This window comes from Pristis pectinata, chromosome 4 (assembly GCF_009764475.1).
Source record: "Pristis pectinata isolate sPriPec2 chromosome 4, sPriPec2.1.pri, whole genome shotgun sequence".
Classification (NCBI taxonomy): Eukaryota; Metazoa; Chordata; class Chondrichthyes; order Rhinopristiformes; family Pristidae; genus Pristis; species Pristis pectinata.
In genome coordinates this window covers 39,034,246-39,056,994 of record NC_067408.1, presented here as the reverse complement: position 1 = coordinate 39,056,994, position 22,749 = coordinate 39,034,246, and the positions used below count along the sequence as shown (strand labels likewise).

General features: G+C 39.8%; 2 protein-coding genes across 3 annotated transcripts in view; both read left to right on the top strand.

The window, feature by feature from the left end:
* sh3pxd2b (SH3 and PX domains 2B) overlaps nt 1–22,749 on the top strand; it is a 385,135-nt gene that overhangs the window by 109,387 nt on the left and 252,999 nt on the right. The gene's annotated exons all lie outside the window — the stretch shown is intronic.
* Nucleotides 1–22,749, top strand: part of stk10 (serine/threonine kinase 10) — an 88,007-nt gene that overhangs the window by 23,545 nt on the left and 41,713 nt on the right. For both annotated transcript variants that reach the window (XM_052014623.1, XM_052014624.1), the window contains exons 2-6: nt 702–866; nt 11,619–11,667; nt 12,862–13,011; nt 19,319–19,391; nt 20,812–21,006. In XM_052014623.1, coding sequence (XP_051870583.1) covers nt 702–866; nt 11,619–11,667; nt 12,862–13,011; nt 19,319–19,391; nt 20,812–21,006 — 632 coding nt within the window. The remainder of the gene's footprint in view (nt 1–701; nt 867–11,618; nt 11,668–12,861; nt 13,012–19,318; nt 19,392–20,811; nt 21,007–22,749) is intronic.

Below are 22,749 nucleotides of genomic sequence, written 5' to 3'. Positions count from 1 at the left end.
CTGCTTATGTCTTCCCAAAATCTATTGGCCATTCACATTACAATCTATGGTGTATAAATTGATTTATTTGTGTATTGCCCTTACTATAGTCATGAAAACATCAGTAGGTCAAATAGTTCCTTAAGGCTGTTCTGCCCGTCAGTGAGATTAAAGCTGATTTTCTGATATTCCTTGTTATTTTTATTTAAAAATAACATCTGTACAACCATATAAATACACCAGCTGCACGAGTTGTCCAAGGCTGGATGTCTAGTGTCAAGTGACTCGTACGATGGAGTACTTGCTTGAATGAGTGCAGCTGCAATGCTCAGTTCCGTCCAGGCATAGGATCCTCTCTGACCTGTGTCTATGGTGTGTATCATAAAAACATCTATGCGACAGCTTGCCGAGGCTCTTTCTGCAGTTGTTCCAAACCTGTGATCTTTGCAACCTGGAAAGATGATGAAAAAGACATGGGTATTCAACTGCCTGCAGGTTCCCTTCCAATTTGCACACCTTTGTTCTGTCATCACTAGGTCTAGACCTGGAACTCCCTACCCATGAACACTGGGGGTACATTCACACATCCCATGAATTAATGATACTTTTGCAAATTCAGGCCAGAAGAGGTGAAGATATTAAATGAGGTTGCCTTTGCATTTGACAAATTTCAGTATAATGTTTGCCGCAAATGAAAATATTTTTTTACTTGTTCATTACAGGCCAAAAACAAAGAGACTGGAATTTTAGCTGCTGCAAAAGTTATCGAGGTCAAGAGTGAAGAAGAACTTGAAGACTACATGGTGGAAATTGAGATTCTGGCTTCATGCAATCATATTTACATTGTTAAACAACTGGATGCTTTCTTTTATGAGAATAAGTTATGGGTAAGAATGACAATCTTTTTATTTTCCTATAATACAAGATTCATTTAGTTAAGGTTGAGAATGTGAGGAACCTGGTGCAAGATCCTGACCTTTTTCTGATGAAGGCTGTGGGGATCTGTATGGGAATTGCCTTGAAAGAATGGTTCTACAATTTTCCATCCTCGATTGGTTTTCCATAGAGATTTGACTATTTTGAGAGAACAGCAGTGGATGTCTGCCTCATACTCTGTTCCAGCATGTTGATTTATATCATAGTACATTATTGAAACTAAAACTCTTAAATCTCTCAGACATGGGGAAGTGCACAAGTGTTGTAGAGGCTCCAACTTACTGTATTTAGAAACATTAATGTTCAGAATAGTAATATTTGAATATTCCTGCATAATAGCTGTATGAAATGATGTGCAGTTTTCTTTTAATTATTTATCCATCTGTGTTTAAACTTTGACACAGTAGTTTGCATTGTTAACTTGAAATGCTGAAAATTAAATTTCGTGATAATAGGGATTTTTGGTAAGCACTTAAAAGCTTTTTCAAACTCATTACCTTGTTCTGGCCCTTGCTCCTTTCCTTTTCAAACCTTTATTCTCTGGCATCTCTTTCCTTCGCACTCTGCAATTTGAGAACCTTTGTTCTTGATGTTTACGGTCTCTGCTGCCGTCTGACCTGTTTGCCTTTATGTTCCCCCTCGGCCTTATAAATATTTCTTTCTGTAATAATGCTTTCTCTATGAAATCTGTCAACTTCGGATTCCCACGGACTCTATTGAGAGTATTTTGTCCTCTGCCCTTTATTTGCAATGCCCTAATATCTTCTACCTCTGTCCAATCCTGAAATTCTTTGGGTTGATGCTGATATAAATTCCCTGAATTTCAGAGAATGCAGATTTGGCTGCCAGTTGTTTAACATTCACAGATCTGGCTATACCACAAAACCTCTCTGCTCTCCTTCTCCTCTTTTTAAAATGTCCTAGCTCCACAAATTGTCTGGAAAGAAGTTAACATCCATCTCTTTCCTCCATTACTGAACATCTTAAGCCTCACTCCTATTCTTTAACTCTAAAAAGCTTAAAGTCACAGACTACTTTGTCACAAAGATTTTAAAAAACTGCTTTTTAACAATGCAGCTCCGCTGGTGGCAGCCTTGACTTTGTGCCAGAAGCTACAGATTCCATTTCAGAGATTTCATGCAAAAATAATCAATGGCGATACTGATAGAGGTGCTACCTTAAATGAAGTAGGTTCCTGTCTGCTATTTGCAAGATAACAGATCTCATGGCAAATTTTTGAACAGTTTTTTTTTCTGTCCAATATCATCGCTAACCTCAATCTCATCAACCTCAGTAAAACAGCCTAGAAATAAGACCACGTGGCAACTGTTTTTCATGTGCAACTTGTACAGAAAAACAATTTAACCAGCGTTGGATTGCACGAGCAATCATTTCTGGGTGAAATTCTATTAAATGTATAGGTTGCGTGAGGGTGTTTGATGTTTTTCAGGTGGTCAGTTGTGCACCTAATTACATAATTTATCAGGGTACTGCATTCAAGTCTGGTTGCTCCATTATAGGACGGATGTGGAGGCTATGAAGATAGTGGAGAAGAGGTTTACCAGGATGCTGCCTGGATTAGAGGGCATGTGCAGTAAGGAGGTTGGACAAACTAGGATTGTTTTCTCTGGAGCAGCTGAGGCTGAGGGGAGACCTGATATAATTTTATAAACTTATAAGAGGCATAGATAGTCGACAGCTGGTGCCTGTTTTCCCCAGTGTTGAGATGCCTAAGATTAAAGGGCATGCATTTAAGGTGAGAGGGGGAAAGTTCAAAGGAGATGTGTGGGACAAGTTTTTTTTTAAAGAGTGGTGGGTGCCTGGAATGTGTTGCCAGAGGTGGTGGTGGAGGCAGGTATGATAGAGACATTTAAGAGGCTCTTAGGTAGGTGCATTAAAAGGCAAAGAATGGAGGGATATGGACCGTGTGGAGGCAGAAAGGATTTGGGTGTCATTAGCTTAATTAGTTTGGCACAACATTGTGGGCTGAAGGGCCTGCTCCTATGCTGTACTGTTCTATGTTCCATGTTCTCATAAATTGTGTACTGCATGTTTCCTCTATTGCATTGTACAGATTTATTAAGTGCTTACAAAAAAAAATGACAAGCACCGTTAAAGGGTCACCATTCTGACAATGGGTGGGTATCTTGTACAGCCACCAGTCTTGGTGTTCACTACTCAGGATCTTTTAACTCTCATCACTGATCCATTCTTGATGGCAATCTTGTTATACTGTGTACCTCAGAGCCACATGTTGCAACCTCTGTATTGGGCTACACATAGCATAGAATTTAACCAGGGCAGACAAGTTTGGGGTTCTTGTGTACACAGGAGGTCACTTTGTCTTGGCTGCATTTTTCCCTACCTCCATGGTGATCTGTACTGCATCTGTCATGTGAAGAACTCCTTTACAGTCCAGGTGGTCAATGCTGCAAATATGCAGCAACTGGAATCTTTTCATGTAATTCCTGCTGTGAAGCCCACTGGTTCTGTTTTATTGCACGAGTTTGGGCATGAACCACCATTGTGCTGTTTTTAATGTGTTTTTGATTTGATTTTGATTTTGTTTTCATGGAATCCAGTTGGACATTAGCTCCATACACAGCACACATTTTGCACATCAAAAAGGGAAATCCAATTTCTTGGCATTTATCTGGCCATTCCTATTTTTCTTTTTGCTGCATTTCCTACAGCAGTCACTACATTTCAAAGTATTTAAGAAGTTGTAGATTGTCCCCTCTCCTGGCATCAACCTTGCTGCCATTAACACCTTCACAAAAAATCTCAGCTTCGTGCTGTCTTTGTAGAGTGTCACACTGTTTGTCATAACCTCTTCTTGCTGAAGTCCTGCTAATATTTTCGGTCCTTGTCCATTATTCCTGTAACTCTGTCTGAATTTCCCCAATCAATTTTTTCACCCCCCCCCCCCCCCCCCCCTTATGACTTGCCATCAGAGGGGTCATTGACCCTACCCCCCTCCACATTGCCTTTCTTCCATTGTGTAACTCAGGACTGCTGTCAGTTGCCGCCACTGTTATCCTTTTAGTTATAGTTATAATGCCACGGGCAATGGTTTATTATACCATTTTGCCTACACACTAGGGGCAATTTACAGCAGTTAGTTAACCTAACAACTTGTACATCCTCGGCATTAGGGAAGAAATCTGAGGAAGCCAATACAGTCACAGGGAAAATGTGCAAACTGTACACGCAGCACCTCAGATCAGGATTGAACCTGGGTCTGATGCTGTGAAGCAGTGGCTCTACCAGCATTGCACTGTCATTCCTGGTTGTGCAACATGCAGTTTTGAATGCATCACCATTTCCTTGTTAAAGACTGGAAGATTAAAGCTGTTACCTGCGGCCTTTGCCACAAGCTCTTTATCCTTTCTGCTGATGTCTTGATGTTGACTCATCTTGGATGAAAATCAGCTAGCACATGTTCCAAGGCTGTTATAAATCATGCGCTTGCCAACAGAGACTGATAGGATATTTAACTCGAGCTCAAGCAAAAATGGCCTCAAGTAAATTTGCAAGCATGAGTTAGCCAGGAAATGCCCAAATATTGTTCAGCTTCATATTTCTTGCTCTGACTTGGTTGGAAAAAAATTGCATTCCTGTGTTGACAGAACTCATTGATTTACAATTAAACCAGATCTGATAATAGGAACAATAAATTCAAGCAACTTTGCTTTGTGTTCCCTGGTATTTATTATCAAAGCATTTAACTTGCTGAGCACCATACATGTGTTCTTAATCACAGTGCTGCTTCAGGTTACATGTAATTGCCTGGTTTAAAGTTGACAGATGAGGTATCATTGTTTTTTTTAAAAAACTTTGAAAAAAGATTTAAAAAAAATAGAACCAGTGGACAGTTACTTGAATTAGGTATAATTTCTTCTGATTAAAATCAAGTTTTTAAAAATAAGACCAATGAGACACGAGGCAGCATCTGTGGAGGCAAAGGAATGGTCAACATCTCTGGTTGAGACCCTGCCCAGGACTGAGTTTGTGGAGGGAAGATGGCCTGTATAAAGAGGTGAGAGAGAGGGTGGAGGCTGACCACCAGTAGGTGGAACCAGGTGAGGAGGGGAGGTGATGCCACAATAAAGGCATGTGGGAGAGGGGTGGAGTTGGGAGGTGGTGGGTTATAGGTAGAGATGTAAGGAGTTGCTTTCAGTAGAACACATTTAAGCCCAAATGCAGTGATCCGCTTGTATGAACAACACTTGCCAAGTTTGATTATGGTTGTAGGATAGAAACAGCAAAATGTTGCAGCAAATTCAATGCAACACACAAAGGCATGGGAGGCGCTCAGCAGGTCAGGCAACATCTGTGGAGGGAAATGGACAGTCGACATTTTGGGTTAAGACCTTTCATCTTGAAACATCTCAACCCGAAATCATTTCCCTCCATAGATGCTGCCTGACCTGAGTTCCTCCAGTGTTGCTTCAGATTTCCAGCATCTGCAGTCTCTTGGGTCTCCATTTTGCTGCAAATTCAATATTTGTTTAATTTGGATGGATAGTTGTATATCATATTAAAATGACCCATGCTATCCTGAGAAATACCAATAGCTCTGCACGTAACCCCTATCATTTCCCCCACAACTGTCTGAAGATAAAGACTCCTACACAAGCTAAATACAGGAGTTCTGAACTTCCTAAAAGATTCTCACTGTTATTATGCCAATGCTACTAAAATATTGGATTCCCTGTAGAGACCATTGGAGAAGCCACAAAGTTCTTGCAGTGGTTAGGGTGGGGATTCTGCTTGCTGAACCTGTGCCACGTTAGGCCTGTCTCTGGTTCAGCGACACCATTTCAATGGAAAGGGATGGCTGTGAGGGAGAAGGCCAAGTTCCAGGTAATGGGAATGTCAGGGAAATTCACAAATATTCCTGGCTGTTTGCCTTGACAGTTGGTTCAGCCTGAATTAACCAGATGTCAAGATGGGAGCACAGGACCACACCAATCAGGTTGGACCTTCAGGAACTTTAGGCAGGCAACTCTTTCAAGATGAGGAGCTGGGCAACTCTGGATGGCTCGTTCATCTTTGGAAATTTTCTGTCGCATTTTTTGATGATGCAATTTTAATTTGGAGCTGCTTTGAGTATTTGAATGCCAAGAGTATTCATTACTTTTTCATATGACCTTGATGTGCTACAAGTACTAAAGGATTTGCTTTTGGCAATTTGATGTTTGGAAGGAGCAGTGAGGGAGATGACCTATGAACTTTGTCCAGCGAAAGTGATTTCCACCTTGGACATGAAGCTGATCAGTTTGGGTGCTTTGCAGTGGTACTTTTGATTAGATTAAATATGCTATTCCCTCCTTCAAACAATTATTAAAGGACTATCCTGCAATGAACACTGTTTCTTGTGTAAGTCAATTTGTGACAAGCCAGTAAACCTATTGTACAGTAGGAAAGTGCAGATTTTCATTTCAACTCAATTATTTTTGGATATTCAAAGAACTGGGCAAGCAGTAAAAAAAAAATGCTTATCCTAATTAAACAGGCAGAAGCAGAGTATTCTCCCTTGCTGCTTAAGTAATCCAAAGGAAATGTTGCAGCTAAGTGTTTGATTTTTCAATTGAAGATTTTAAGTTCTGTATCTTAATTTTCAAAGTGCACAGAATCAATGGAATGGGATAAAGTCATTTGAATTGTTGCATTTTTAGCCAATAAAAACTGGCCAAATTGGAAAAATGTTTTTGTCCATGCGAGCAATGAATACAAAACATGCAGCGTTTACACTTTCAATTTTCCTTAATGTTGTGTGTGGCTTTCAAAATGTACCTATCGATTACTGACCAATCCCATTTGTTGCATGGGCTAGTGTTATGATGTTGACTGACTGGGCTTTAACTTTAATAAAATATCGTGAATGTGAACTTGTGGTTATTTTGATTTCAATTTGGTCACACTTTATTGAAGTCAAAAGTGGATGCAAAGCTTGAGTAAGGTTAGTTTTTCATAATCAAAAAGTACCCAATTTCGCTGAACACTTTTTCAAAAGAAACTGAACCAAAAGTTAAAACAGTTCAAGTCCCTGGCACATGTACTGGGCGTGGGGGGGGGGGGGTGGTGGTGTGGAAAAGTGGCCTAGATAAAATTTTCAGCTTTTCACAAATGGTTCTCTTAATAACTAGGCTTGGAAGAAGCATGCATAATACTGAAATCTGTCATAACTTTTGGTTTTACCTAAATTTGAATTAAAAATCCAAACAAATCTCACCACTCATAAACAGAATAGAATTTAGAATTACAACCTCTTGCCTTTAAGAATAGAATCTCAGCAATTTACAATACCAAGTCCTTTAGTTTAATTATGAGCTGCTGCAATGTGGTGACCTTGTTCTCTACCTGCAGCTCCAGGGTAGGCGCCAAGATTCTTCATTCTCCAGTGGAGAACCTTGGAGAACAAGGACACAAGGTGTTACCATTAATGAGTCATTGAAATGAACAAATTCTTTGAGGGTTTGACAGGATAGATGCAAGGTGGATAGTTGTCCTGGCTGAAGTCTAGAACCAGGGGATCGCAGTTTCAAAATAAGGGGTTGGACATTTAAGATTGAGATGAGGAGAAATGTCTTCATTCAGAGGGTGGTGAATCTTTGGAATTCTCCATCCTGGTGTGCTGTGAAGGCTCAAAGTCAGTTTGTCATATGCCCAACTACATGTATGCACATCGAATGATTGAAGGGAGGTAGCTGTTCTTGAAACTGGTGGTGTGGGACTTCAGGCTTCTGTACCTCCTGCCCAATGGTAGCTGTGAGAAGATGGCATGGCATGGCCTGGATGGTGGCCATCCAGTTATCAATCTTAGTTTTGAATGAAATCAGCAGCTTTTTGATATTAGGGGAATCGAGATGTGAGAATGGCATTGATGAGAAGATCAGATCAGCCAACGTGTTGAATGTTGAAGCAGGCTTGGACTGAATGGCCTACCCCCATTCCAATTTGTGTTCTTCATTCAATGGTTGTGTATCTTGGGGACCTCTACTCCAGGGGCCTGTGGGTGATCATTTGAATACAGTATATTTGAGATTTCCATTGCTAGAATTTGAACACGCGGAATCCAGGGATTTAAGTGGGGGGGTAGGGGAATTGCACAATGTGGACTGAGGATCAATCGTGATCTTATTCAATGACAAAGCAGCCTCAGACTTCCAATGTACTCCTGCTTAATATCCTTGTGTACCATATTCCTGGGGCAAATCTTATTTTCTCAAGCTTCATATACATGACTCTGCAAATCTTTGGAAGAAATGGTATATCCAGTGGAGGTATGTTTCTTTTTCCTGGTTGATTGGGTTTGCAGAAGAGAAATTGGCATCCAGGTGCTCATGTATAACTGAAAGCCCAACTTCTAATTATGAAACTTTGAACTGTTAACATGTTTCCTTTAGTGTCCTATATAATCTAATTTTTAAAAAAACTTAAATTTTGTGTGCCTCAGTTTACAGGAGCTTGAAGTGCTTTTATGCAGTACAAACAAGAGTATCTCATGATGATTAGTTATTGATTTTTCAGAATGATATTTTCCTAAAGGCCAGAATCTAAATCAGTGCCTGGTATTACCTTATAAAAGTCAATCCCTCTAGTGGATTTGCATACCTGGATTTTTAGACATTAAAAACGTAGAATCCCTGAACTGAGTCCTGTTAATTAGAAATGATTTGAGGTTGCATAAAATATAGCTGGGCAAATGCACTAAACAGATGGGTGGCTTAAAAACAAAATGCCTGTGACATAGTTGTCTTCATCAGTTGGGGCACTGAGTATAAAAGTTGGGAAGTCATGTTGCAGCTCTATAAGACTTTGGTTTGGCCACATTTGGAGTACTGTGCAGTTCTGGTCACCCCATTACAGGAAAGATGTGTGCAACCTTGGAGAAAGTGCAGAAGATGTGTACCAGGATGTTGCCAGGATTGGAGAGTATTAGCTATAAGGGGAGGTTGGACAAAATTGGATTGCCTTCTCGAGTGGCTGAGGGGTTGACCTGAGAATTATTTGAAACTATGTGAGGCATAGATAGGATAGATACCCAGAGTCTTTTTACCAGGGTGGAAATGTCAAATACTAGAGGGCATATAGCTTTAGGGTGATGGTGGAAGAGTTTAAAGGAGATGTGCAAAGTAAGTGTTTTTTTACGACTGGTAGGTGCCTGGAACGTACTGCCGGGGAAGTGGTGGAAGCAGACAAGAGACACTTTGACAGGCACATGAACAGGCAGGGAATGGAGGAATGTAGACCATGTGCAGGCAGATTGGATTAAGTTAAATTGGCATCATGGTCTGCATAGACTTTGTTTCCGTGCATAGGTTTTTATGATGTGCTGAGCTGTGTCCATAACTCTGCAGTTTCTTGCGGTCACGGGCAGAGCAGTCGCCATACCAAGCTGTGATGCATCCACAAGATGCTTTTTATAGTATGTTGATAGAGTGTCAAAGGGGGCATGCCAAATTCCTTTTGCCTCCTGAGGAAGTAGAGGTGCTGGTGAGACAAACTGCTTACATTTTCCATCCAGACTGGCAACACCATTTCAATGTTTGGGACATCCCTAGATATGGCAGCAATAGTTGCATTAAAGCCATGGAGCCAGATAAAGTGAATCTAGTCCTCAGTTGAAGATAGTCCCAACCTACCCAACATTCATTGGAGAACCAGGGTTGGAGCAAGGTTAGATGTACTGGTCATTATGCGAGTACTTTATAGGCTAGTGCCGGAGGCATTTTTAAACTATGACTATTATAAACTATTTTTAAACTTGTTTCTTTGTTTAAGATGCCAGATAGAAAAGTGATCTTATGAAGTCTTGTTTCCTAAACTTAGTGATGCATCTTTAACAGAATTAATAAATATATTTCTAGTGGAGTAAATTTTCAGCATTTTCTACTTGCAGGGCAAAGAAATTTGTTTATTTGCAACAAAGTTAAGCTTTCTATGCAAGCTAAGATGTAAAGAGCAGAATTGTGTAAGGTAAGAACTTGGTTATTGCTTCAGGCAGTATTGAATAGAGGCTTAAACTGAGCTGTATAGGTTTTAAGTTGTAGCTGACAGCTGCAAAATAGTTAAATTTTTGTCTGTTCCATGAAATGGTACCAGTCTAAATACCGTTTGTGTTTTAATGAGAAATGTATGATGTGCCAGGACTCGCATACTGTCATATGAGACACAAACCAGGTAGGAGCTTGCTTGCTGGAGCCTTTAATCATCTTTGCTGGCTGCATAGCAAGCTGTTTGGTGACTTGTCAAAACTTGGCTGGTTTAATTTTCAATTTCAGTGAACTGAGCAATCATGCTTTTTTAAAAAAAGAAATTGATTTTCATGAAACGGGTTATGATGAATTTGTGAATTACCATGAGTTGCTTGTGGTTATTGTGTATTTAGGCCAGCAGTATGTTCCTTTCACTTCCAGTTCTGATGGCTGTAATATACTGTCAAAACAGGATGTCTGGCATGCCCTGTTAACATTAGCGGGAAAAATGCTTTTTTTTAATCAGCATACCAGTGTGTTCCTGCCTTTTGTTGTCAAGGAGGCAGAAGGCACATGCTCTGATAGCAGTAAGTTCCCTTGATAAGGGGGAAATATTTTGAATCAGTTTAAATTTTCTTTTTTAAACTGCAGTCAGTCACTGATCATTGCAGTGCCTGCTGTGAGATTGATGTGGTTTCAGCAATAGAAAGAAAAGCCAAAAAAGTCAACTAGCGACTGTAGGAAGAACAAATGTTTGATGCTTTGGTTACATATGAACGATAAATGTGTAAAACATAGTCTTTGTGCTCCACACATGTTGATGACCTGTGTATTTCTAGTTGTCCTGATTTTTGTTTTGTTTTCAAGTTTTCCAGTGTTTTTGTTTCGGTTGTCATGAGTAGATCCTATCACTTTGGTAGTACTTTGCCTGTTTGCACTGTGTTTTGACAAAATATGGACATACTGAAACTTAAATTTGTTGGACTTGCTAAAGTCATTATCCAAAGAGGCTAAAGAGATTTGTCAAGTTTTTTTTGTCATGTTAAGGAATAAACTTACTGGCTTCAGCTTATTGGAAGTCATGAGTTCAACCCTGATCTGACATCAAATCCATTAATCCATGCTTGTCTTGCATACTTTCCTTCAAAAGGGATGAGGCCCTGGACAATTCTGCAGTCCAAGTTCTCAACCAGCACTAATTCCTGTGCCTTGTCTTCCAATTCCATTGGCATGCTATGCCACAATCTGTCAAATTAAAATTCACCACTCATGCTTTCGTCTTTTTCTTTGCTTTGCCAACTGAGTCAAAATTTCCAAATGTTTGAGGAATACGTTGTCTAAATATCAAATTTGCTAAATCCTGTTTTCACTGACTCCCACTGTTCTTGTTGAGAGGGGACTATTTCTACATTTTGGAATATGTAGCTTCTGTATCTTCTGGTTGCACGATGTATATATCTCCACTTCACAGCAAAGTGGTCCAGCACAGACCAGATGAATGGGTTTCCTTCATGAGGCTGTCCTTTCACATAGTGATCAATTGGTTAGGCACTAACAGGAAACTGATGCTTTTACTTTGCTTAATATCCTCAATAACTGGGTAATTGGATGTTGCTTGTTGGATTATACAATACTAATATGAATGGGTTTCTGACATGTTTTGAATGAATATTGGTCTTACCCAAAATTTTCATGTGCCTTTTTTTTCTTATTTTAAAGATTATGATCGAATTCTGTCCTGGAGGTGCAGTGGATGCCACAATGTTGGGTAGGCTTCCAATGATTTTAAATTGTTGTGCATGTAGTATTTGAAATGTCCATTATTTTCAGAATATGATATTTCAATAATTTTGCATTACTTTTGCTTGTGGCCCGTCAGAGCCCAGTCTTCCTTACCTACCCAATGCCTCTTATGGATATTTAGCTTTTTGGACTGTATAATTTTATGCAGATGGCCATTTCCAAATATAGTTTCAAATTAATGTCCTAGTTTGTCTTTTATTCTGATATTCTATATCTTACGATTGCTTATCTCTGAGCCTTTCTTCATGACCAGCCAAATGCACAGAATCTGCATGTCTTGTATTATAAGCATGCCCTGTTGTGGCTTCTGGAGCACGTGTATGCAGATAAACAGGGAAATCTGCAGCCGGGTCCTCCACAGGGTGTGCAGATGTGACCTTTAGGTTAATCAGAAATGAATGAATCGCTGAGACAAGCTGTTCTGATGCTAAGTAAAAATCCTGAAAATGTTACAACTTGCTGTATGAGCTGTAACAGTATTTAATTATGTTCTAGGCCAAAATTACTGCTTAACAAGCTCACCAGTCCTAACAACTATTTCCAAAAAAAATCCATGCTTTTTAAAATATTTAAAAATATATTTTCTGGAACTACCTTTTTAGCTTCTACCTTGATTTTGTGTGCATGTCTCTATCTATTACATTTTAATATGTTTGAAAAGTTAACTAAATGTTGGAGTCTTTTAAATCTAAGTCTGTTGTTTGTTAATTCATTATGATGCATTTATTGAAAGCACAATAAGTGACTTTTTAATGTTACACCTTTTGATGGACACCAGTGATTTCTGCTGTGGTTGGTGACTGATAGCAATTGACATTGGGAAGGAGTGGAATCCATGCTGCAGAGACTGCAATGTTTTATTAGGCAGTTTTCAGACCACAAGCAGGTGTTAATACTTTGTAGACCAAAAAAAGCTGAATCCTTGGCATTGATATTGTGTGAGCAGGATCTTGATTGGTTTTGTGATTTGTAGCATAGCTACCACTCTGCTCTTGCTAACCTGGCTAATTTAGGGTTCTGATTGCAGGGGCTAATGTCACAACTTTTTTGCCATTTGCCAATAACCCTTCCCCTTGCTCCTTCCATCACAGCCTCCACCCTCCTTGCTTGCAGGTGGTATCTCCTTGTAATGTTTCTTGTATGGCATTGTCTTCAACAGAATTGGATCGTGGGCTGACCGAACCACAGATCCGTGTTGTAGCTCGACAGATGCTGGAAGCTGTAGACTACCTTCACAGCCAGAAAATCATTCATCGGGACTTAAAGGCTGGGAATGTTCTGCTCACTCAAGATGGCAATATTAAGCTAGGTAAGGCATTAGCCTATTTCAAACAATCATAAGTGAAAAGAGCCATCTACTAATTTGTAAGGTCTAAAGGAAGAAAATAATAAGTTTAAGCTAAATAGAAAAGTAAAATATTTCCAGTAACAACTACGGATCAAGCTGTATTAATTCTGAGCAGTTGTTCATTATCCTTTAAATAGAATTATCTGTGAAATGAATGTGTAACTTTTGAGTTCCAAAATTTAGTGGCATTTGAAGAAGGAACTGCTTGTGGTTACAGATTAGGTATGTTCAGCAGTAGGGAAAAAAAAAGATGCTTCATGGCAATTGCTCCAGTTTACCAGAGTACTTCAGAAACTATCTGGAACTATTTGCCAAAGAGCATTTGCTTTTCACTTTCATCTGTGGTCCTGTTACACAAAGTATTTTGTTTTGTAAGTCAGTGCGATTAGAATCTGAACTGGGTGCCTTTGTAGAACAATTTGAGACAATTTTTGAAGTAGTTTTATGCTCTTGGTCACAGAAAATGTACGATTCAGCAAAATAGATTTTTATTGCCTTTTGGCAAAAGCACAAGTGTCATCAATATTAGGATCACAGAATTATAATTCTGGAAGTAGCCATTTGTCTCATAGTAACATTCTTAAGTATTCAAAAAAAAAAGTAGAGGTGAGGGGAAGGGTTGGAGCAAGAGCTGGCAATCGATATGTGGATCTAGATGAGGAGTGATAGATGGAGGAGGGAAGAGTGGAAATAGTGATAGAGGCTGGGAAGTAATGGATGGAGGCAACAAAGGGCTGCAGATTGAAGCAGCATGGAACCAAACAAAGGTGGTGGGGTGGGCAGATGGGGACAGGAGGGGAAGGGGACCCAGTGGGAGGAGTGTGTGGGTGATGGGCAGATGGAGTGGTTAGAGGAGGGGAAAGAAGCAGGATGATGGGGGGGGTTTGGGGTGGGTGCAGAAGGAACTGGATAGATAAGGAAGAGAGACAAGGGATGGAGGGGGAGCAGTTTACCTGAAATTGGAGAATTTAGTGTTTATGCTACTGGGTTGTAGACCTCGACCGTCTATTTCCCTCCACAGATGCTGCCTGACCTGTTGAGTTCCTCCAGCATTTTGTTACTCCAGATTCCAGCAACTACAGTCTCTTGTCTCTTCAGAAATCATGTTTGTTTATTGGGTGCTTTGAATAACGTGATCTGTATCCATTTTGAAAGAATAAGGAACTTATTCATTAACAGACTTTTGCAGCTACTTCTCATGGGGGTATTATCTATAGCTTGGTGGTATACCCAGAGATGAACGTACCCATCTAGTATTGAGCAAGTTGTACACTCAAATGTTGTTTTTCTGGTCAAGATATTAAACAGGCTCCCAATTCTTGTATGGACTTAATACATTCCATGGTCAATTCTGAAAAGAAACATAAGAGCTCAGTTGCTGGCCAATATTTGTTCCTCAGCTAGCATTAATAAAACTGATCATGCTGCTATTTCTAGAATCTATGTAGAAATTAGATGTCATCTTTCCAATATTAAAGCATTGATGGCATTTTACAATAATTTCAACTGAGATTGGAATTCTACATGAATCCAAGTCGTTCTGTTGAGTGCTCTCTACCATTGTGTTATTAAGTCTTTGACATCGACTCCTGCAAACTTTAAGGCACTTTGTAAATGAACAACACAATCTTGTTGCATGCTTATCAGTTAAACATCTGACAAGATTAGTTCCAATAACCTGAAAGACACATGGCATTCTGTTTGGGACACTGGAATGAAAATAAGAGCTCGCAAGCATTTTAGCATTCTCTTTTTGCATGAGATGTTTAATCTGGAAGAAATTTCCATTTTAAATTAGGGCAAATTCTTAGCTGTAACAGCCATGATTGAACACTTTCTGCCAAATGTAGTTTTCTGTAATGTGAAAGATGCTGAGAATGCTGGCATCATTATTGGAATACAAGTAATAACCATGCCCTTTAAGCTGCTGTTAGCAACTCCAGTCCTTTGAGTTTGGAGCCACCTTGCACATTTGGGTTTGTTCCAACATCTTTTTGCCGCCACCTTGCCCTGTTTGCCTGCTCCCACCCACCAAGCCTGACAAAAAATTCTGCACCTTTAACTATTTAAAATGTAAAGCTAGCAATTGAGCCTCATCAGTGAACACTTGATCAGACACTGGATAGACTGGAAAACTAGAACTCTTTCTCCAAAATTACCATGAGTGCCGGATCAGTTGCGACTGAGATGGAGTGTGCTTTTCCTTGTACGAAAAGGCATCCAGGAAAGCCTAGCAAAGTATGTAAATTATGTCAAGGTGCATATCAGCTGTATTTTAACTGAACTGGGTTCAAGGGCACGTTGGGCTGTTGCTGCATTTCTTTAACAGTAAATTGTTTACTTGTCAACATGGCTACAGTTTGAGATTGAAGAAATATTCCACCAGACCACTCTGCATTGGCTGAACAATTGATTACACTTATTTACAATGTGAAAAAGAACATTCAATTATTAAAAACAGTATTTGCGTAAGAGAAAGGAGGTATTGTATTCGCAAGGAAAAATTATGCGTTCTCAATTTCTATGCAGCAGCATGTGCAGCAAATACACATGTGGATGTTGGGTGCAGACATGATTGAGCTTGGCTGTTTTGCAGTTTGTCTGCAGTTGCAATTTAATTCTGTATGAAGTCACCTTGCCAACTAAAATGAATGCACTATATAATAGTTGTTACTTTGAATATACAGTGAGGAAGTTAATCTTTTTTAATCCATGCTTTATTTGTGAAAGGTTTTAAAGTTTGTTGTAAATTATTTCAAATTTGCTGCAGCTTTGCTGGTTTTACACACAGTAGAGGTGTTTTATTGTTTCTGTTTGAATTGATAATACAAGTCTTTTGCAGTCAACAGAAGTGTAAAGCAGCACCACCCAACTTCCCCGGCCCTGCTGTGAACCCTGCAACTGAGCCCCATGTGCACATGACCAGCTCTATTTTTATATTACAAGCCATCTGGGTTTCCAAACTTCCAAATTAATTAGTAACATGTCAGTTTTTTTTCTTGAGCATTAATTGAAAATGAAGGAAACTGTAGATCTCATGATAATGAGAATTAGCTTGTACACTAGCTAAATGCACATGAATCAAAATCAGCCTTCCATACTTGTACAATTTAAGGGAAATCTGTATCCCCTGCTTACTGTATTTCTTATCCACATCGGAATTTGAAGCCAGTGAAGATAACGGATCTTGCTGTAATGGTTTTCCACTCAAGCTGAGAAAACAACTGCCGACTGTTCAGAAAGAGAACTTTTCCTCTAGAAAGCATCTTGGAGCATTCTGAAGGACTCAATTTTACCTTCTGAGTGTTTACTTTCATTGTTAAATAGGTAAATATGTCAGCCAGTTAAACACTGCAAGATTCCACAAATTAGGACAGAAATATTGGTCAATATTGTCAAGTCCACAAGTACTCTGGAGGCTGTGGTTAGCTGCTGTCTTGAAGGCAGGATTGATACTAAGGCTAAGGTGAAAGATTATAGAGCATCATTGTTGGACATTTGCTAATGAGCATCTTGTTGCCATTACAGTGATTTCATGGAAGTTGAAGTGTGAAATGAAGCAAAGAGCTTGCCTTTAATTCTCTTGTTGATGTCATGAAAGTAACAGAAGAAAACTGGATTTATTGCACTGACTTTGAAAGAGATACATAAAACAACATCTTTAATATAGTAAGAAAACTGTCAAAAGTGCCACAGTGAAAATCAGAAAGTGGGTCAGAGGAACTGATTAAAAGTTCATTCAAAAGGCAGAATTTTAGCTGTTTTGACATGTGGGGAGAGTTTAGGAAGGGAATTTACAAGTAATGACCTAAGAGGCCGAAGGCATGACTTTAAATAGTGGTATGACGAAAAGGAGACAAAGGGGAAAAGTAAAGAAGCAGATTTGGAGGGGGTGAGAAATGTAAGGCAGAGGAGCTAAGAGGATGGTTGTGGCAGGAGTGAGGCCATTGGATCAGCCTGTGTTCATGTGTGGGAGTGAACAGAGACAATACAAGGAAAGGGGCTGGTTTTGGAGAAGGGTACAGAACTTGGGAATTTGAACTAATTCTCCAGATGGAAATTGTAGCTGCATCAGTCATCATTGCAAGGCTGTGTGGCAGGTAGTTAATGTGATCAGTGTGTAGCGAGAAATGAATAATGTCAGCACACTAGTAGATGCAGTACCTACAATTTTGTACTTAGATTTTGAGATTTCTTGTAACTTATCAGCAGCTTATTACAAACTTTTTAAACTATATTTATTATGCTGCATTCATTGGTATTTAGGGAAAAAAGTTTATGCATTGTATTTGTGTTCGGTAATAACAAAATGCTAATAAGTGCCTACCCTTGGCTTTACATAACTAGATATAGTAACATAGCACAAGACTTAGTTTGGTTTAATAAGTAGATCATTTACAACTAGAGTAGTAGTTGGTCCTTGTACGACTCCACCGATTAGATTATAACTAATAAATCTGTTGGATTACAGAGGCCGGTATTCCCTCCTGAAGCTGTTGTAAAATGCTTTAGTAGTAGCATGAAGTTGTGAAAGATGCAAGCCAAGATAGTGTACAAAATCGCAGTATTTTAAAATGCATCCAGTTTTCTGCTTAATTGTACTGGGAATGACAGATCTGTGTAATTTCTGTTGAGTATTTCATGGTTCTAGAATTCTAGATAATTACTATTTTCATGTTTTTTTAAAAAAACTCAATCTTTTAATATTTCATGAGAGTTTTCTGTTTCATTATGGTTTCAACGTTGTGGAAGGACCTATGAACAGCTGAAACATATGCAAGTAAAACAGGATAGATATATCAAGGCTTTCAAAGAACCTAGATATTCGGCAGGTATTTTTATAATTACAATAAATGTTATATATTTAGCATTTTGAATGCAGTAAAACTTCAAAGCACCAGGAAACAAACTTTGACCAAGGTACGTAGGGAGATGTTGAGGCAAATGTCCAAATTCTTGGTCAGATAAGAAAGATGGAATGAGAGCTTTGGGGATGAAATTCTAGAGCTTGGAGTCTTGGTAAGCTGATCCATGGCTGCAGTGATGGAGAGAACAGGTTTAGGGATGATCATTAGGCCAAAACTGAAGGAGCACGGATTGTCTGACTGAGTGAGAGATGGGGAGGTGAAAGACCATGGGAGGAATTGAAAATGTGAATAATTTAAGACTGAGGCATTGCTTCTCTGGGTTAATAAGCACCATGGTGGTCATTATTGGGACAGTCCAACCTGGGGCATTGGCAGTGGAGTTTTAGATCTCATTTGCAGTAAGTGGATAGAATTCAAACCATTGGAATCATCCAGCTTGGAGGTAACAAAAGACTTGACCGAAAAATTCTGTTGTTCGTAAGCTGAGGTGGGGGTAGAGGTGATATGAAAATAGAACTATAACTAGTGTTTCGGTGATGGCATGTATATGTGATGAAAAGCTTATCACAGGGTGAGATATATTGCTGTGGCTTTGAGCAATCCAGTCCAGTTTCAGACAGTTGCCAAGGAGTTGAATTGAGCCAGTGATTGTGGTCCAAATTTTATGATTGGGACCAAATTCTGAATTTTCCCAGTCTTTAATTTTGGCCAGTCTATACAATTTAGAGACAAAGGAAGGGTTAAGAGAAGTGGTGATTGAGTATTGGATGTTATCAGCACGTGAACAATAGTATTAGCTTGAGTAATGCCACATGATCCAATTTCTATGAAGAAAAAATGAAAATTGGGGACTTGTTGCTTGGAAAGCCAAATCCTCAAATTTTGTTCCTGGTCTTCCATTTATCAAGTGTATTAATGCACACAGCACTTTTGGCATTGCTCATCCATATGCCACTTCAGTTGATTGTCACACAAGTGGCCTGTGTGATCCATTTGCCACAGACCGTTGTAGGCTTTTGCAGCGCCTCTGGAAAGCTGCTTCAACTTAGCTTAACTGGGATGGACTATGGTTTGGCATCCTACTTTGTCATTTAGCTTATTATCCATTATTATTTTAGAAGCTTACTACTGGAAATGAGAACATTTGACCTTTAGTCCTGTTACTACTGCTGTAATATTTAGCTTTGTATTCTAAGATCTGCTCAACTGGACAAACCTGCATCAAAGGTTGTCTGAGCAGAAGGCTAATTTTACAAGTTTGGTTACAAGTCTGCTTCTATTTGGATAAAATTTAAGATTTTATGGTGGTAATTCCATATGGTGTTGGACTGAAATTGTGGAATTATTGTCAAATTCCTTTAAAATAGTTGTTATAATTTAAATTATGCTCTTCTTTGCAGCGGATTTTGGTGTTTCAGCAAAAAACACAAAAACACTGCAAAAGAGAGAAACGTTCATTGGAACACCCTATTGGTAAGCTGACAATTTCCTGTAAAATGTTCTTTGATTCTAAGCATTGTTCCATCTTCCCACATTAGTATATCAGTTTATTGTGATTTGGTAATTTCATGTGGAAACTTCATTTTCATTTTGATTATTACATTCTTGCTGATCTGTAAATGTGCCCATGTAGTGGAGGGCATTTTGCATAAAAATTAAAATCTGTTTCTAGTTTGGGGGAAAAAGAATTCTTATTTGGTCTTCTGTTCAGTGCATTGTGACAAGATAGGTGGAAAATCGTTTGTTCTTCTATTGGTTGATTTTCCTGACTGCTGCGCACACTTCTATTTCTTAGAAGGTTTTTTTCATGAACCTTTGACTTTTACCCCCTTGCTTTATATATCTGACGTCTACATTCTGCTGTACCTTCTTATCCAACTATTTTAAAGCCTCCAGTGCGAAGCCCATAACTCAGAGGTAAATTGCCTTGGGTCATTTTATCACATTAAAGCTACCACACAGAGGCAAGTTGTTAATGAAGTGGTTTATGAAATTAGATGGGTTTCAATATTCTCAATTTTTTGATGTTCATTTATATCATAGGCTGTTTTATAATGGCAAAATATCACAAAAGTATGGATGTAAACTTCGATTATGTATCTGAAACACTGAATATACAGACACATTGGTGAAAAACAATTGGCTAATTCATCAAACCCTACACCAGGATAGTCTGACCATAATGACCAAATACCACTTGCACCAATTTTTATAATCTTGTAGGAGAGGCTAGAAAAGGTAGATTCAATCTACCTAAAGTAATAGCATTAAAGAATTATCCTATATTTTGCCTAGGAGGATAGGCATGCAGTTTTTAAACTATTAGTGACATCAAAATTTTGTTTTTTAATTCCATGTGCTCACACAGCTGTATTCTATCAAATATTCAGCTTAATGCAAGCCTTTTATCTGTAAAATTGATAGCCAATGCAATGTAGATAAAACAAGGTATAAAATTAAAACCAAATGTGCTGGAAAATCTCAGTAGGTAAGAGTGCATCTACGGCAAGAAAGTTGTTTCAGGCTAAATTATCTTTAATCTAAATCTGTATGTGTTGTATACATTATAACTGTAACAAATATAACATTTAGATGTTTATTTATGATCAGCTTTATCTTGGCCACTTACAAGACTCACTCAGTTGTATAATTTGCTTTGTTTTTTGTCCCTACTTTTGTCACTTGGACTAACAATATCAAGTGCTCTCTAAATTAGCTTAATTCAAAAATTGTGTTTTCCTTGTTTGATTCTGCTTTTATCTTTTAGGACAAACAAAATTGTATCTAACTATGTATACATTGGATAATTGAGAATGTTCTAATAAATTGAATTTTGAAACCTTGTTAAATTTTCTTCTTTTAATTTTTTCCTAATTTCATGGTTTGTTTTTAGGATGGCTCCAGAAGTGGTGATGTGTGAGACTATGAAGGATACTCCATATGATTACAAATCTGACATCTGGTCCTTGGGTATAACCTTGATTGAAATGGCACAGATAGAGCCACCTCATCATGAGTTAAATCCAATGAGAGTTTTGCTGAAAATTGCCAAGGGAGATCCTCCAACACTGGAAAATCCATCAAAATGGTAACTGCTAAATTGTTGAATAGTTCCATAACCTATTTTGGCTTATGAATACTTGAATTTCTTTTCTCCCATCTGCGACGGGACCCCCCCCCCCCCACTTGCCTGGGTGGAGTTAGTCTATGCACTCCACATCACCTCTCCACCATCTACAAGGCACAAGTCAGGAGTGCGACAGAACACCCCACTTTCCTGGGTGAGTGCAGCTCCAACAACCCTCGAAGCCTGACACCATGCAGGACAAAGCAGCCCGCTCGATCCACACCCCCCCCCCCCCCCCCCCCCCCCCCACCCTCCCTCCGCCACCGGCGCACAGTGGCTGCAGTGTGCACCGCCTACAAATGCACTGCCATTACTCACCCAGGCTACTTCCGAACCCAATGCATCTCATCCAAGGCGGACCAGGGTGTCTAAGAGACCACAACTGTCCCGACTTAGAAACACATCGCTGCTCCCTCATCGTCACTGGGGCCCAACTCCTGGAACTCCCTCCAACACCTTCCCCAAGTTCAAGGGGGGGGCAGTTCACCCCCACCTTCTCGGGGCAGATGGGAATGGGGGATACATGCAGTACTCACCACTGATGCCGGATAAAATGTTGTATGTAGTTCTGGTCGCCGCCCCCCCCCCCCCCCCATTACAGGAAGGATGTGGAGGCTTTGGAGAGGGTGCAGAAGAGGTTCACCAGGATGCTGCCTGGATTAGAGGGTATGAGCTATAAGGAGAGGTCAGACAGACTTGGGTTGTTTTCTCTGGAGTGGCGGAGGCTGAGGGGAGACCTGACAGAGGATGTTTCCAGTAGTGGGAGAGTCTAGGACCAGAGGGCACAGCCTCAGAATAAAGGGACGTCCCTTTAGAACAGAGATGAGGAATTTCTTCAGCCAGATGGTGGTGAATCTGTGGAATTCATTGCCACAGACGGCTGTGGAGGCCAAGTCATTGGGTGTATTTAAAGCGGAGGTTGATAAGTTCTTGATTAGTGAGGGTGTCAAAAGTTACGAGGAGAAGGCAGGAGAATGGGATTGAGAGGGAAAATTAAATCAGCCATGATCGAATGGTGGAACAGACTCGATGGGCCGAATGGCCTAACTCTGCTCCTATGTCTTATGGTCTATAAGACTGAGAGGCATAGATAGGGAAGATAGTTGGGGTCTTTCTCCCCAGAAATGCCAAATACTAGAGGGCAGAGGTTTTAGGTGAGAGGGGGGAAAAGTTGAAAAGGAGATTTGCAAATTTCTTTTGAAGAAAACACAATGGTGGGTGCCTGGAACAGGCTGTCGGGGAGGTGTTGGGAGCAGATACGATAGAGGGGTTTCAGAGGCATTTAGACAGGCAGATGAAGAGACGGGGATGGAGGGAGGTGGACCATGTGCAGGCAGATTGTTTGTTGCTCTGGTTTCCAGCCTCTGCAGTCTCTTGTCTCAGGTTGGGTCTGTGTTCCTGGGGAGTTCAGAAGAAGGAGGGGTAACGTTATTCAAACGTACAAGATCCTGAGGGGGTTTGACAGGGCAGGTGTTGGGATGTTCAAAGCCGCTGCACAGGTTGACTCTGTGGTTAAGAAGGCATACGGTGTGTTGTCCTTCATCAATCGTGGAATTGAATTGAGCCGAGAGGTAATGTTGCAGCTATATAGGACCCTGGTCAGACCCCACTTGGAGTACTGTGCTCGGTTCTGGTCGCCTCACTACAGGAAGGATGTGGAAGCCATAGAAAGGGTGCAGAGGAGATTTACAAGGATGCTGCCTG